Source organism: Neomonachus schauinslandi, chromosome 9 (assembly GCF_002201575.2).
Source record: "Neomonachus schauinslandi chromosome 9, ASM220157v2, whole genome shotgun sequence".
Classification (NCBI taxonomy): domain Eukaryota; kingdom Metazoa; phylum Chordata; class Mammalia; order Carnivora; family Phocidae; genus Neomonachus; species Neomonachus schauinslandi.
This window is the reverse complement of record NC_058411.1, coordinates 13,921,544-13,939,336: the sequence shown is the minus strand read 5'-3', so window position 1 is coordinate 13,939,336 and position 17,793 is coordinate 13,921,544. Positions and strand designations below refer to the sequence as shown.

The following is a 17,793-nucleotide window of genomic DNA, read 5'->3' as shown; positions in this document are numbered from 1 at the left end:
TAAGACTCTCTCCCTCGGGGCGCCTGGGTGGCTCAGACGGTTAAGCGACTGCCTTCGGCTCAGGTCATGATCCCGGAGTCCCGGGATCGAGTCCCGCATCGGGCTCCCTGCTGGGCAGGGAGCCTGATTCTCCCTCTGACCCTCCCCTCTCTCATGCTCTCTGTCTCATTCTCTCTCTCAAATAAATAAATAAAATCTTAAAAAAAAAAAAAAAGATTCTCTCCCTCTATGGAGCACCTGGGTGGCTCAATCGTTAAGCATCTGCCTTCGGCTCAGGTCATGATCCCAGGGTCCTGGGATTGAGCCCTGCAGGAAGCAGGAAGCCTGCTTCTCCCTCTCCCACTCCCCCTGCTTGTGTTCCCTCTCTTGCTGTGTCTCTCTCTGTCAAATAAATAAATAAAATCTTAAAAGGGGAAAAAAAAAAAAAAAAAAAAGATTCTCTCCCTCTGCCCCTCTCCCCACTCGTGCATATGCATGAATCTTAAAAAAAATAATAATAATAAGTCAAAAAAACCCCAGAGATAATGAATATAGAGTTAATCAGGACAGATCCTCACGTGAAAAATGTTCCAACAGTCCTCTGACTACCCTGGTCAGTGCTTCTGGGCAATCTGCATTCCCTACACATAATACCTGTATCAACAAACAGGATCAGGTCCTTTGCTCTCCAGGAAGATCTGTGTGGATTTCATCGATGGCTAGAATATGAATTAGCAGGTAACTCAAAACAGTGTCCATACATAGATTCATTCAAAAACTAAAATTCAAGAGTAGTCTGAGTAGTTAATGAAACAAAAAATGTGATACCTCTGAGCATATTTTCAAAGGTCACGAAAAGAAATGATACACCATTTATTTAGAAAATTTAGTACTCTCAGTGACTCAAAGTAAGACACATGAAGGAAAACAAACCGATGTAAATGGCACAAGTTCATGTCCATTTCCAATTAATTGGAATCTCAAAGCATGAGTGAAACAGTTAAGATAATGCAGAGAAAAGCATCAGACAAGAGGCAGTAGACCTGGGCTCTTCACCCAGATATAAGGGTTTTCAGCACGTCACTCACTCTGTTTGGACCTCAGATTCTTCTATAAACCAACATGGACTTCTAGGATCCCAGGAAAGAGATCTCTAAGAGTTCAGGGAACACCAACTGGGAAGAAAATCTGTTGTGCTCATGTTCATGCTCACAAAAGTGACAGACTATTGAGTGTTATGTACAACTAAGTGAATTTCCTATGGCAAGGGTCAATTCTGTTGTATGGCTTGAACCACCTCTTTCTCTCCCAACTGTAGAACACTCCTTGGTCAGCATATTCAATGCAAAGACTCTCTTCCTTTCATTAATTCTGGACAAGAGGGTGGTAGTGATGGCCACAACAGTTGGCCACTGAAGGTAGATGGAGGCAGTTATCTGGGCAAACCCAGTCTTACAGCAGACTGAGAAAACATTAGAAAGCAGTACTCTTCCTAATTAGAAAAAGTTACTCATGCAGGGTACACAAACCTTATTATAACAAGAAATACTTGAAAATACTCAAGTATTTTCAAAAGGCTGAACCTACATTTATCATGAACACTTGAATTGGTGGCTGATGGCTTGTCCATTCTCTCATATTTCAAGGGTACCTACCACAAGGCAGGCAACATGCTGGCCGCCAGGGATGCAAAAATGGCTAACACGTGATCCGTGCTCTGCATCTCAGGGTGGGGAGAGAAGTGGGAGGGGGACTTTAGTATCTGGCAGGCACAGATACTAAGGAGATAATCACAATGCAAAATAATAGGCAAAGTAGAGAACAAAAACCACAGTGGGAAGGGGTGGTTTGGGAAGGTTCTGCAGAGGTGCAGCTCAGCTGGATCGTCCAAGTGGAGAATGCAGCATCTGGAGGAGAAAAGAGGAGGAAGAATATTTTGGGCAGAGAGAACAGCATACCCAAGTGACAGTCAGCATTAGAGCACATGGCCTTTGTGGGCACAGGGAGTCCTGGGATATGGCAAAAAGACTGGAACAACAGAATAATGATGGAGAAGAGGATGAAAGGGAAAACAGCTTCCTTTAAATGGTGAGGGGGAAAGAAGAGGAAGGAGCAGATCAAAAAGAGATTTAAGAGACACATCAATGAAATGCCATATGTGGACCTGCTTTGGATTCTAATTTGAATAAACCACTGCTGAATTTTTTTTTTTAAACACACAATCAGGTAAATTCTAAAATGGACTGGATTTTAGGTGACAGTAAAGAATCACGGTTAATTTGTTTTTAGGAGTGATAATGGTTTTGTAGGGGTGTGTGTGTTTGTGAGTTCTCACGTATTAGAGATACATTCTGAAATATTTGTAGACCTCATGATATGATTTGGTGCCTGGGATTTGCTTTAAAATAATCCAGCAAGGGGGTGCCTGGGAGGCTCAGTCTGCTTCACGATTCTTTCCCTCTGCCCCTTACCCCACTCACGTGTGTGCTCTCTCTCTCTCAAATAAATAAATCTTCAAAAAAATAAAATAAAATAAATAAAAATAAGATAATCGAGCAAAGAGGGTGGGAAGGGGCAAGGGGAGGATGGAACAAGATGGGTCCCTCGTGAATAATACACATGATGTGTCGACTCCCATGACAGCCACAGTGGACTCTGAAGTCCATTATGATACAGTCCTGAAATCTGCCACAATAAAAAGTATTTGAAAGGCAAACCTTATAAACCCTGCTGAAAGGTTTGAACTGGGTCCTCTAAATCTTGCTTCTCAAATTTCAGTGTAAAAAAGAATCATCTTAGGGGCTTGTGTAAATGCAGATTCCCAGGCAGCAGCACCACAAGTTCTCAGTAAACATGGGCAAAGGCCCAGAAATCTGCACTTCTAATAAACATTCCAGATTATTCTAAGGCTGGTGGTCAGAGCCACACTTTGAGACAAACCACTCGAGGTAACAAGAACCACCCAAGGGCTGGGAGAGAATTCGTGTCTGGGTACTGAAGCCTCGGCAGCACTCTATCAGATGGACTGGAGGAGAGACAGTAAGTAGAAGGAGGAAAAGCGTCAGCCAACAATGAAGATCAGTGGCAGTGGAGATCAGAGAGAAGTGGACAGCCAGAGGGACACTGAGGAGGCCGAATCAAGAGATCTTTGTAACTGACTGGGAATGAGATTCAGGAAGAGGGAAGCATCAGGCGTAACCCTGAGGTGTTCCCCAAGGACCCAGTGTTGCCTCCCCCACGTCCACAAGCACCTAGCACAATGTCCTCCACATTCTAAGAACTCAGTGTGGTTAAATCAACAAAAGAATGAGTAAAATCACCTACTCGGCCCCATTTTCCTACAGAACTAAAACATTAATATTACTGTGCTTCCCTGTAATGCCAAACGGGAAAAGACGTTACCATCTCAAACAGCAAGAGGGAAAAATCTACCCCACCATCAAAAAATGACCAAATCCATAGGGCCATGTTGAGGGAGTGGGTCACTCAACTCATTTCTGTGTGAACTGTATGAATTCTGGAAGGGTCAAGACATTCATCGAAGTGGTGACGCCAACAAATAAAAGCAATGGTCAATGAAAACAGGATCCATTAAATTAAAAAAAAAAAAAAAGAGTGAAACACTTTAAATGAAAAATAGTTGCAGACTGGGATTTTTTTTTTTTTTTTTTCTGGTTTGTGTAAAAATCTGTTCCACATTAGTTAAGTCTATAGAAAATCATTCTGTGACCACTGTGGCCTTCTGCATGGAGAATAGGGCTGCTTGCTGTGCAAACCTCTAAGGCTCCTGCTTTGTACCTTTGTGTATCTGGCACCCATGCTCAAATGACTCCCCACTGCCTTCAGAGCAAAGTCTAGATTCCCGGCCATGGCTCTCAAGAACCCCACAGTCCAGCTCAAACTACTTTCCCAAATCTATGTCCCTCTCTGTCCTACAGGAGCCCTCTGCTTCAGCCAACAGGGGGAAAGGAAAAGCAAAGAAGAATCTTGGTTCAACATCTGGTCATGTCATCTTAGCAAGCCGAAGAATCTTTCTGAGCCTCAGTTTCCCCACCTGTAAAAAGAACCTCATATTGACTTTGCAGTTGCTGGAAAGCTATCAGGTCATAGGTACAAATGCCTCACGCAATTCCAAACAGTCCCCCCATAAGCTCTGTGAAAATATCAGTTCCCATTTGGCACACTCGGTCTCCCACATATGACTTCCCACCCCATTCCCCGCACCCCTGCCCTCCCCCACATGTCAAGCTCATCCTGGTGACTCATGACCTCCTCTCCCTGCCATCGGCCCCTGTTGTCCTGGCCTTCCTGAAGGGTCCAGCTAATGAAATTCTGTGTCGTCTCCAGGAATCCCACCATGGTTCTGCTAACCGTTGGGAATCATTTTCTCCTTTGGATTTCCAAACCATGTAATCTTGGCCATTGGCCAATCCCTTGGCAAATGGCAAATGCCACTTTTAACCTCCCTGGTCTCTTTTTATCTCTGCCCAGTCCACTACACCCAAGTTTGGTAACCTCTCTGTATGTCTATGCCAGTCCCCGCACAGAGTAATTACATTTCTTCCCCATGTTGAAAATCACAATGTGATGACATGGGCTGGTTAGCAAGAACCATTACCCAATCTCTTGATCTTGAAAATCAGGACAACTTGTGTTGGATAGCTGACATTTATTCCTGTCTAGAACAGGGGGCTAGAGTTCATAATTTTGGGTAATCACTCAACCCTGTGATTACAGGCAAGTTGAGGGCAGCTGGGAGGAAGAAGTAGCCACCAAAGAAAAACTTTGCTAGTTTGGGAAATGCCAGCCCCAAATCTATGGACTCGAAGCGCAAGAAAGATGAAGTCATCACAGCCACAATAAAGAAGCAGAAGGGAGCCTTGGGACAGTCCCAGAGCTCTCTGGTGTATTAGTCTCCAACACCTGGGACAGGTGTCCTGAGGAGACACAAAGGGAAACAGAAAGTACAAAATAGTCAAAAGCTCCTCTTATTTTTATTTTCATTACTGAAATGTTTTTGAAAGACTGAAGGCTTCCCAAAAAATTTTTCATGGCAGGCATGTTTCCAGCCCCAGCCCTACCCCAAGCCCACATGAAGGGGCGTCCCAGCAGCGCCTGGATCCAGGACACCCTGCCCTTGTTTTGACCAGACCTGAGCATCTAACCCAGGACGACCAAGTCCGTGTGTCTAGGAACTATGACAGAGACACTGCACAGAAATGACAAGGTCGATGTCACTGGGCCTGGGGACCATCACATCGAGGGGGCTGGCTCCAAAGGTCCACCATAGCAAGCCAATGGTGTTAAGAAGCAGAAATCAACAGCCACACAGAGGAAGTTAGACTGCAAAGAAGAGACTGGAGCAAGTCCGCACAGAAAGGCAGGGATGAGCATCCCATGCGGCCACTGAGGGATGTAGGGAGCAGTTCCGATCACTGCGGACCCAAGATGTGCTCTGTTGCACCTCACCCCCCGCCCGGTGGGACTAATTATTGTATCTTTGGGACAAACACTCTTTTACTTATGCCAACCTGGGTGGCTTTCCTTTCCTTGCAACCAAATGTGCACTGACTACAACATTCTCCTTTAAGAGAAACTAAATAAACTCCACCGGGAAATCCCTCTTATAATCTATTTCAACCAACAGCAGCTACTTTTGTCTGATTTATTACCTCGGTAAGCCTTCCTTTGGGCAGACGGAGGGGCTGCGATCTCTTTTAAAGCAGAACTGATCCTACATTACCAGTGCCTTACACGATGCATCTAAACTAGTTTGGTCAGCTTATCCATTCCCTGAAAGCTGGGGAGTCACCACATCAGCAACTCCGTTGCTAAGGCAACTGCTTACTTTCCATATCAACGGCAAACTCGTTGCTATGGAAACACATATACAAGAAAAATTCCTCTCTCCAGCCAGGGACCAGATGGCAGGGAACTCAGGGAAGTCATGGGTTAGGGGGCTTTGCTAAATGGGATGTTTACTAGAGTGCATTTCTCTCATCATATCGGAGACACCACCGGCCCCGAGCACATTTAGAAATTACCACCTCATTACAAAAAGCAAAGGTTTGTTTTCTGCCTGCAAAACTACAGGCAGGAACTACAATATATACAGGTAAGTTATTTTTGAAATAATTCTGAATTTCTCCCTCTACATACGAATGTCTTTTGTTTTTATTCCCCGTGCTGAATATACCCTAAAATGAATTCTCCAGTCAACAGTAATGGAAATCTAATTTTCAGTAAGAACTGAAATAGAGGTTTGATTTTTTTCCTCCTTTCTGATGGAGAGATAATCCAGAAATCCTCTTTAGTTTCCACCAACTAAGCGCTAATGTGTCCCAGATTTATACCTCTGGTCTGACTTCTCTATTGAGCTTGAAACTCACATATCAAACCTCCAACCTGACAGCTCCACTCAGATGTTCAAAAGCCACCTCAAATTTAACATGGTCAAAACAGAATTTTTGCTCTATCCCCCATCCGACTTCCCAACCCTCGTTTGCCCACAAGCCTTCATCTGCAAACCTCAATCCTGGTCTGAGCTAACACTGTTTCTTTCATCTCTAACCTGCACCACCGGAACCAGTCCAGATACATGCTTCTCCCTGATGTCTCTTCACAACATCTCATTCTCCCTCTTTAATGTGCTTTCTACTAGCCTTCTTTCTGTTCCTTGGACATTTCAAGCTGTTGCCACCTCAGGGCCTTTGCACCTGCTGTGCTCTCTGTTCTCGTCTTTGCAGCACCCCTTTGCCACTTAAGGCATGGCACCTCCGGGAAGCCTCCTACCCCCACCCCTCTCCAGCACATTATCCTGTTGTATTTTCTTCATTGTGTGTATCACTATCTGATAGATTACCTATGTGACCATGTATGGATCTACTGTTTAACGTGGGCCTCCCCCTTCCCTTCTGCCTGCCCTATGGATAGTCTAGAACAGCCCGATAACTATCACAGGTCACCACTATATATCCTCAGCACCCAAAACTGTGCCCGGCACTCCCCATGTATGTGTGGCATGAATGATCACTGCTAAAAATGCTTCTAAAAGGACTGAGCTACTTTTTTTGGAAAACGCTGAGTCTAATTTTTACTTTGCAGACTAAGGCTTCTGCAGGGTCTCGGAACCATGGCTACGAACGCAGGTTCTCACTTTACATGCATCTGTGGAAGACGCTGGAAAGAACTGGGCATTCCATGCAGTATTCCAAGAGAACTTCGCGGGACGCTGATCTGTACCACAATGCTGTACTCTGACCGCAGGAGACCCTGGATGCTTTTGCCCTCCGCAAGAGCCACGGTGAGAGTAGCGCTCACGCGACTTGGCCTTTTTTTCTAAAAACAAAGTGTACAAACGTTCTGCTGGTGGACTGTTTTCTGTCTAATGACATTAGTTAAATCACTTCTCGGTCCCGTCCCCAGAGGAGCACAGATACAGCCTCTGCAAGGCACCTGACGGAGCTCCAGTAAACGGAAGGCAACCCTGAACGCAGCCCCAGGGGGAGCACGGTGGAACCCCACCCATCCTGTGGGGACCAGGGGAAGAGCCTGCAGGGTCACCAAGAGAGCCTCTCCCCTGGGAAGCAGCACAATCTCTCCGCCTGGATTTACTGGCCTCCTGCTGAGTTCACAAGCGCGCGTGCACGCACACACATCAAAGACTTCATCCCCTTCTTGGAAGGCGATGTAACCTCACCCAGCAAACCGGCAAGTTATTACTGAAAAAACAACTTTACACTGCTTTCTATCTTCAACCATACATTTCCTTGCTTTTCTTCTTATCATTCTTGGCACAGACTGCATCTTCACCTCTATCAAGCTATTGCTTTTGAAAATATTAAATGCAATTTAACCAGAATATCTTGAAGCAAAACCTTGATTAACTGCCATGTTTAAAAAAAAAAAAAAAATGGGTCGGCGTCTCTGCTTTAGTTACCAGAGCAATTTAAAGTTTTCCCCTTGGCATCCTCGCTCTCCCACCAACTCCTTACTCTTATTTACATAACCTCCCTGACCACCCATCTCTCTCCTTCCTCTTCCCTGACACGGTTCCAACACATCCCTTGGGTCCAGCAACATTCATCTCCTCTAGGCCTCTGTGACGGAAAATCCCACGCTTGCTCAGTAACAGAACCAATGTTTTACTTGGGACTGCAGCGGGCCCAGCCAAAAGACACCATTTCTTAGCCTGCTTTGCAGCCATGTGACCAGAGTATAACCAGTAAGATGAAAGCAGAGTGTGGGGTTTCTGAAAAAGCTCCTTAAAATTGCTAATTCAGTGGGACCCCCGTTGGCCCTTCCGTGCACACCCCTTCCTACTTCTAAATGGAGAACATGCTAGCTGATGCCATCTCCAACCATGAGAAGGTTCTGAGAATGGAAACCAGCAGTGATTGGGAACAGCAGAGCAGAAAGAGAGATGGAATGTGGGTCTCTGTCCAACTCCTCAAGACTTATTTTATGTGACAGACCAATCCACTTGTAGCATGTTTAATTCACCCTTGTTTGGATTTTCTAGAATAAATAGTCAAACCTCATCCTAACTAATCCATTCTTGGAGGTCCCGTGCTCATTCCCACACAAGAATGCTTTGTGAATTTAGTCGAGTGCTGCCCCCATGAAGAGTACCCACATGCCCCATTCTGGGGAAGAGAAGCCTCTCTGACCTCAAACGACACCTATCACCTATTGATCTGGCATGCTTCCCATACTTCTGATGGTTTATTCTTTTTCGTTTTTTATTATGTCTCCTGTTTCCCTGCAATGGAAGCTGCTAAAAGGCAAGAACCAAATCTCACCTTAACTTAACCTTTCACATAACCAAATAATTCTACTGAATAGACTAATAAGCAGAGGACCCTGGTGTCCCTGAAATCACAGGTAAAGAGATATTGATGGCCTACTCATATGGAGGCACTCCACAGAACAACTTGGTAAGTTCGGACAGTAACTTCAGGCCCGTGTTGAACCAAATGCAGCCAAAAGATAAACCCTCACGGGGCTAGTTAGACGTATTCATCAAGACAAGCGGCAAATAAGTTAAAAGTGACAAGAGTAGGGAATGGGAATAAGATACTTTAAGGAGACCATGAAAACAAAATCCGTAAACAAAAGACCTGCCTGATAAACCACAGTATCATCAAAACAAACATTACATTGGCCTTTTAAAAATACATAATCATCTGTTTCAAGTGCAAAAATGTCCACTGGGAAGATGGTGGAATTTTCTATAAAAATAAGACCTGCCGGGCGCCTGGGTGGCTCAGTTGGTTAAGCGACTGCCTTCGGCTCAAGTCATGATCCTGGAGTCCCAGGATCGAGTCCCACATCGGGCTCCCTGCTCGGCAGGGAGTCTGCTTCTCCCTCTGACCCTCCCCCGTCTCATGCTCTCTCTCTCTCTCTCATTCTCTCTCTCAAATAAATAAATAAAATCTTTAAAAAAAAAAAAAATAAGACCTGCCATCATTTTGCCAAAACTTCAGAGCATTAAGATGACCAAGGGCAGGCGCCTGGGTGGCTCAGTTGGTTAAGCGACTGCTTTCGGCTCAGGTCATGATCCTGGAGTCCCTGGATCGAGTCCCGCATCGGGCTCCCTGCTCGGCAGAGAGCCTGCTTCTCCCTCTGACCCTCCCCCCTCTCATGTGCTGTCTCTCTCTCATTCTGTCTGTCTCAAATAAATAAATTAAACCTTTAAAAAAAAAAAAAAAAAAGAAGACCAAGGGCCCCATGAGAGAGTATGGATTAATCCAAACAACCCATCACTGTTTGTGAAAGAAGCAAAACCCATGACTTTCAAATAGGAGGTCAGTGTGCCAACTTCCCGTATTATTTACTGCAGAGAATTATCCTGCAGCTAAAGTGATTTCAAAGGGAAATCCCAAAGCCACTTCAGCTCATCGGGGGAGGTTCTGAGAGCAGTTTCTTGCTGCTTGGCTATCCAGGCAGTACATAAGTGAAGCAGCATCCCACAGACCTACCAGGTACCACGAAGCCCTACCAAAGAAAACGCGACATTTTTTGAACCGTTCATGGGGAGAGCTACTGGACACCAATGGGGCCCTCAAGTCCAGAAGAACCAAGCTTTCTAGAAGACTTGTAGGGATCCTTAGCGAGGTCAATAATAGGAGTCACTGTGGAAGGACTTGAAAAAGCAGTGTATCTTTGAAACAGAAGGGCCAGAAAAGAATGATGTGAGAAATAGGAAACATATAAGCAAAAGGAGGAGACTGGGAGGAAAGAAGGACTTCTGCTGGTAAGTTCCAGGAGCTAGGAGGAAAGTCTTGGGGGGGGGGGGGGGGGGGGGGGGGGGGCGGCTCATTGGACCACAGGCCACACATTCAACTTTGTATCCTTTCAGCACTGGATGTCATTGAGCAGAGTAGGAAAGACCATAATGGATATTTTAAAAAGTCTTTTAAATGAATGAATGAATGAGCAGACAATGAAGAGCAGGCAAGATTGGGACAACAAAAATGCCCCCCCCCCCCCCGCCACGAAGGCATCTAATACCTCGAAGAATCGGGAAGAAGCAGAGTTGGATGGATCGGTGGGAGAGCATGGCCAAGGGCAGCACAGGCTGCCTGGAATTACTGGATGCTGGTATGAAGGGCTCCCTATTCCAGGGCCTACAGCCTGGGTTACTTTAGGCCCCTCGGAGACCCTGGAAAAGTCTCAACCTTCTGAGGTAACAAAGTCTACATTTAGCACAGACAGGAGAAAGCGGTATGCTAGGCAGTGTGCACTGGTGAGCAAGAGGCAGCCCATACCCAGGGATGAGCAGGATCCTCACCTGCCCCAGAGGCCTCAGAAGAAACTTAGACACCTCGTCACATTTTCCGCATGCCCCACCACCCAACGTTACCCTGATTTTTAGGACCTTCCCCATCAAAACCAGACTGCACAGTCCTTCAAAGAGCATTCCTCATCCAAAATAAAAAAGTCATCTCTTCTTCCTAAAATGACCATCGATGAAATGGGTACACTGACTAGTATCATGGGAAAGGGAAATGCTCTTGACTCGGTGTTGACACCACCAAGAGGAGAGAATTAGAGGCAACTGTGCATATGGGGGTGTCCTGCCACGTTAAGCGATGCCAGCTCATTTTCCAAACTGCCTCTGAAAAAGAATCTCATCCACCAGGATGGAGAAGCAAAACATCAAGGGGGCTGGGAATCGGGAGGGAGAGCTTGTATAAACAGTGTCTATGCAGAGGAGAAGGGACTCTGAACTTGGGCCGGATCAGTGGAGGGGGCCTGGGATGGATCCTGGAAGCAGGAAGCCGAGAGGGCAGTGGTAGGCTCCGTGCAGAAGCCACATCTCTCCATTTGCTGACAAAGACAGAATCTGGCCCCATCTCAACAGCACAAAAAGATTCTCTATATTTACCTTTCTCTATCCTGCACCCCCAGAGTAAATTCTGGGTTTACTGGTGTTATTTTAGTTCCCTGTAACGCATTTTCATAGAATATTTTGAGGAAGAACGTAGAGATCATCTACAATAGCCTGTCTATTGAGGTGTAATCAAGCACCAGGGTTAATTTAAGCATAAGGCCCTTCAAAACTGGAGGGAGTGAGGGTGAATTCCTATTCTGCTACTTACCAACTTTGTGACCTCCAGCGAGCTCCTTAACCATTCTGAGCTTAACTCATCACCTATTTTAGAAGGAAAACAGGACCTACCTCACAGGATTGTAGTGAGGAAGTGGGATATTGCATATGGAATGTTCAAAGAAGAGGTTTCCATATTATGTCTGCTACTGTTACTACAAAATACAGGCTGCTCTTCACTTTTCCTGAGTCAGAGGTTCCATTAAAAAATCTAAAAATCGAACGAACAAAATCTTGGGATCCTCCAGGAAAATGCAACATACATAGTCACGGGGCTTGCAGTCAATAATTTCAGGCTGTCTACAGAGCCTCTGATATTTCAGGCTGTCTACAGAGGCTCTGATATCCAAAGACCCCCAATTAAGAAACCCAGCAATTACAAATTCCTGCTTCTCTATGAGGGCCAGCATCAAAACTAGAACCAGGTATCCTGATTTCTAATTCACTCCTCTTTCAACCAAGACAAGTTGCCCATATTAATAAGCTAAAACTGTATTTAAAGCACTCAGCCCTGGGGGCACCTGGCTGGCTCAGTCGGAAGAGCGTGCAACTCTCCATCTCGGGGTCGTGGGTTCGAGCCCTATGTTGCACACAGAGAATACTAAAAGAATAAAAATAAAAAATAAAACACTCAGCCCTGGATATAATAAACATACTTTTGGACAGTGTTTCCTTGATAAACCTTCTTGCAACAACAACGTTTTTTGTTAAATTGGTCAGAAGTAAAGAAAAAGCACAGAAATAGAAACACACATACCTGAACCATTATAATCCAGTCTATAAAAGGGAACTGCACTTTACTTCTCCTTTACAAGTACTCAGAGAGGTTAGCACATGCTCATCTTATAGTCTTAACTGAGATTGTATTTAGGGGGTATAAAACTTATTCTCAGACTATGAAACTCTACTGTGATGGATTCAGGCAAAAGTCCATCCACAGAGGAATCCCTAAGATGAGGAAACCGGTGGGAAACTTTGCAGAGGTTGGGTAGCAGCCGATCCCACGTGAACCGACAGCTCACGCTCAGCATCCCCAAGAGGGGCCAACCAGCCTTCCTGACGTGAGAACACAGAAGAACTGTCTATAAAGCATTCTTGGGGGGAAACAAAAAATCAGAACGGTTTTTTGATCCAGCCTTACTTCCATTTCATTGAAAATACAAGGGGACAGAAGAACATGATAAATGAAATCCAAATGGAGCCGACAGAACATGGGGCACTCCACAGCACAAGAGCTGGGTCTCTGACAAGGAAGGGCATCAGAAAGGGGGGTGGGGGGCATAGGGTTGCTATTCATGAAAACAGCCAACTGCATGGCATAAACCACGTTTGGATCCTAATTCAATCAAATATTCTATACACTTGATCTTAGCCAAAAGGCCGAGAAGCGATCAATCAAATATTCTATAAATCCTCAGAGATCTCTGAATATGGATCTGGTATTAGGTGATACCAAGGAAGTGTTCACTTTGTTCAGGGTGACAGTGGAATTGAGGTGATGTAAAAACTGGAGATTTTTCTTATGCACATGGAAGGTAAAAATGACATGAGATCTAGGATCTAAAAATCGAACGAACAAAATCTTGGGATCCTCCAGGAAAATGCAACATACATAGTCACGGGGCTTGCAGTCAATAATTTCAGGCTGTCTACAGAGCCTCTGATATTTCAGGCTGTCTACAGAGGCTCTGATATCCAAAGACCCCCAATTAAGAAACTGAAGTCAAAAAGACTGAAGTCACAAACCCTTGTTAACTATTGGAGCTGGGCGTGGGCAATGGGGGTGATAAGGATTCGCCACACTACTCTCTCTCCATGTGTTTGAAATTCTCCAGGATTACAAAATAAAAATAAAACTCTATCTTTCACAGTCCTTTTTAAGTCCTTACGTATCTAAGTCTTATAAGAGATAAAACCTTAAAAGAGAGAAAACGGAAGCAAAACTGTCCATTCTCCCCGACTTACTCATTCATGACATGTTCCCGATGAAATCTCAGCTTTGGAAAGAACCCAAGAGGGCATCTAGTTCACGGATTCTCAAATCTGGCTGCAAGTCAGAAACACCCAAGGAGCTTATCAGAACCACCAATTGTCCCCAATCCACCTCAAACCGAATGAATGAGAATCTCCAGGGCGGAGCCACGAAATGCTCACGGCTTTGAGGTGCCCAGGTGCTGCTGGTGCAATCTTGTAAGATCCCTCTCCCACATCCCAGGCAGGCAGGTGTCCAGCAGGGGACGTGTTCCAAGCCCGCAGGGACAAGGACCACACCGGATTCTGCAATCTCAGTTATGTCAAGTTTAAAACTGTGTTCCACACTTTTTTAGAAGAAAAAAATGTGACTACAACGTGCAAGCCTTCCATTCTCCCCCTTCAACAAACACATATTTCTCACCAACATTCGGCTGCACTTGGTCACTGGGTTGTGGCCCAACCTCGGTGTGGGAGCTACCACCAAGTAAAATCCCTGGGGAAAAAAAACAAGTTTACCCATGCAGCCAAAGGGGCTTTCACTGGGCCAAGTGCCAGGGAGAATGCCTCCCCCTTTACTCAGCCAGCCAGAGGAGAAACCCCAAATGGAGGGGCCAGCGCCAGTGCCCTGGAAGGACCTGGGAGTAACCCAAGAAAGGAGGAGAAAAGGGGGAAAACTCACACTCTGGGCTCTGTTCTCACAAAATCACAAACGATGGGAACAAACTCCCGCTACAACATCAACTGGCATTCGATCAGAAACATGTCAATACAGGTCGGCCTGGCCAGGAAGCCAGGACTCCATGTTTCGTAAGATTAACAATCTCAGATCCTCAAAGCCAGTCATTCCCTTTGGTATCGGTGTTTGTGCAGAATGACAACCGTCACCCGGAACACCTGACTCCCAGAGTGGGGGCGGGGGGTGCGCACAGGGGAGATGGCACTCCTGCCCATGTGCCTTAACACACACGCCCCGCCCAACACACCTGTCACTCGGGCGGTGATGAACATGCCTCCAAAACTCTCTGCCCACTTTGGAGTTGCTCTCCTTGAACATTTTTTTTTTTAAACATTTTATTTATTCATTTGAGACAGAGAGAGAGAGAGAGATAGCGAGAGCATGAGCGGGGGAGGGGCTGAGGGAGAGGGAGAAGCGGACTCCCCGCTGAGCCAGGAGCCGGAGGTGGGGCTCGATCCCAGGACCCTGGGATCATGACTTGAGCCGAAGGCAGACGCTCCACTGACTGAGCCCCCCCGGCGCCCCACATTGAACATTTCTGAGTGAGCGTGAGCTCCAGCGTCGTGGCAAACCCAGAGCCAGGCAGGCAGTACCGCGCAGGACAGGGTCACGCCCAGCTGAAAGCGCTGTTCGTTGCTTTCTCGGGGACATGCGGCTTTGGGGGACCTGGACAGCATTTTCTTCACTATCTTCTAATCCTCAAGTTGCTTTCTAAGATTTTCCCCTCCTAAACACAAAGACCCACCTATACAGAAACTTTTAATAGCACAGCCTTGGTTCTTTAGAGGGGCGCAGCGAATTCTCTTTAAGTTCAAAGAAAGATGGTAGAGCAGTCAACGGAGCCAAGTCCAGAGGTCAGTCTCCTCGTGTCCCTTCAGCGAGGTGGAGGGGAGGAAGGAGAGCAGGGGACACCCGGGGACAGCAACAGCGCCCCACCTCTGTCACGGTTAGGTAAAAATAAGGACATGGGGACTATTCGCATTTGCACACTGGACCTAGGCATCGCCTGCCCCAGCCGGCAGAGGCAAAGATCCTGAGTGTCCGCGTCTCTCCCGGTGTTCCCAGGCAACCCCCCTCCTCAAACCCTGCACGCCCACTCCCCACGCTGAACATAAACTCGAGGGGAATACCATTTGCAGACAAACGTGTCCAGTTGCAGCAAGGAAAACTATGGCGTCGCCACTTCCGGATTCATATTCTTCCCTGCCCAAGACGAGCAGAGTTCCCTCAGGCTCAAGATTGTACTGGAAACAGGACTGTGTTTCTGAACAGAAAGGCCCCAACACGGCACAGTCAGCACCCCACACTCGAACTTCAAAAGGGGGCAAAAGCAGACTGCCGGCTACACATCGCAATGTGACTACCCCGAAAAACCAGGCTGCAAAATACAGTAATAATGTGAAAACTCTGTGGAGAGAACGTTTCCCAGCTTACGTTTTAACTGCGGTTACGTGACTTCTCGGAACTCCGAAGTCAGACCACAGCTTTGCGTTCCAGCCCTACTGGTCAATCCTCTTTCTACGGCTCCTATAATGATATTATACAAACTATCTCACTTCAGCAGGCCAGGAAACCTGGACTAAGGCTTTACAGTCAAAATTCAATCTTTTGGAAGCCCATCTCTAAGGGGAACCTTACCCTGATTTTTCATAGTCTGGGTGTTTCGAAGTTACCACTTACGTGTACCCCTGATTTTATGAGTCACCTCGGCAATCCATGTCTTTGTCTGGTCTTGGAGTGTAGTGTTCAGTCACCTCCCAATGTCCATTACTGTCCAATTTATTCCAGAATCCTGGAGAGGTTGCCTCTCTCCAAGTTAATACTTAGAAAGAAAAGAAATGCCATTTTTCTCTTGTCCCAGGTGGCAGTTTTCCTCAAATGTATATACACATACCTCATGGTTAATGGCTGTCCTTGGAATACGGACCTGTGTTTGTACTATAAACCCAAAGTGACCCATCCACATTGAGGGATGATCCTAAGAACCAATCAAGTGCACAAACCACTGTTTTGTGATCATGCTCGGATACCACAGTGGGAAACTCTCAATCCGGCACGAACACCAAAAACGCTCTCCAACGAATATGGTTAAGGCAAAGGAAGTTCTTTGCAACCAAATGAATGAAATAAAATTACTCATTTATAACTGCTACTTCGGTGTGGTGAACATACATCCCTCACGCTTTTTTTTTATGGGGAGAAATGACACATTTTAAAAAAGAAAAACGTGAGTTCCAGACCCAGAGGGCTTACCTGACTCCTCTCCTTGTCCACTTTCTTAAAACACTTATTCAAAGACAAATTATGTCTCACTGAGTTTTTCCACCCGGTAGGTGCGTTTGCAAAATACGGAAAATGTTCCAAGATCCAGTTGTAGATATCCTTTACTGGCAGGCGCTTGGTTGGAGAGTCCTCGATGGCCATAAATATGAGGCAGCTAAAGGAGTAGGGGGGTTTGCAGTTGGGGTTCTGCCTGGCATCGTAGGGCATGTCAGAGTGGGCAGGGGATGGAGGGGTGTCATCGTCCAGGTCCTGGACAGGGCTGACACTCCTGAGGACCGACTCCCCAAAGCTCTTCAGCAAGTTCTTGCTCTCGTGAAGCCAGTTCAGATTGGTCAGCTCTTCATCTTCCATGGCCCCCTCTTCTAATCGGATGTCAGGCAAAGAGAAGTCAAGGTCATCGTCCTCCTGCAGGGCCTTGGAGAAACCACTGTCCCGGTAACACTGACTCAGCCCACTGGAGACACTAATTCCTGAGCTTTCTGGCTTCTTACTCGGAGGCATGACTGGACCCATTTATGTGAAGGCTCCTGGTAAACACATTACAAAGAAAAGATGAGTTGGGGAAACCCAAAACAGAGAGGCAGCCATGCCCTCCAAATTCTTTTCAGACCACCTCCCACCCCTGCCGCCTCTATGGACCCCCCGGCCCCACGGGAACACCATCTCACGGCTCCCACGCTGGGTAACACAGACCCACCACTCTACCACACAGAGATGCACTACTGAGTAAAAGCAGTCCACCGTGCAAGCAGCCTGGCGACTTGGTCACCTCTTCAATACACTGAGACTGGAACTATTTAGAGTACCTTTAATATGCATACGCATCATGAAAAGAATGGGAAATCTACAAAGCTTTCTTCCCAGATTTACATGACCGTTCTATTATCACCGTGCCCCAATGTCAGTTATTTCTTGGTGCCTCGATTTCTTCTCAAAATATGAACGTATACACAGGTAAAATTCTTTCAAGCCTCACGACAAACACTACAAAGTAAACGCAATGTACCACTTCTGTCACTTGGGGTTATAGTCCTCATAGTTTATCCTACCCCCCCCCCCCCCCCCGCCGACAAAAATACCTGTAAGTTTAAGGCCAGGTGTTTCAGATTAAGCTCAGCTGTCTCCACATGAAAACCATGACAATTGCCCCAGAATTAACACTGACCAGAGCGTGCACTGATTGGTAGTGTTTCATATTTGACTGTATCTT

The 17,793-nt window shown here is 46.1% G+C and overlaps 1 protein-coding gene across 2 annotated transcripts in view; it reads right to left on the bottom strand.

Moving 5' to 3' along the window:
* The window catches only part of FOXN3 (forkhead box N3), a 221,934-nt gene extending 204,838 nt beyond the window's left edge, over positions 1–17,096 (bottom strand). For both annotated transcript variants that reach the window (XM_021679814.2, XM_021679815.2), the window contains exon 1: positions 16,554–17,096. In XM_021679814.2, coding sequence (XP_021535489.1) covers positions 16,554–17,096 — 543 coding nt within the window. The remainder of the gene's footprint in view (positions 1–16,553) is intronic.
* Positions 17,097–17,793: the final 697 nt, after the last annotated feature.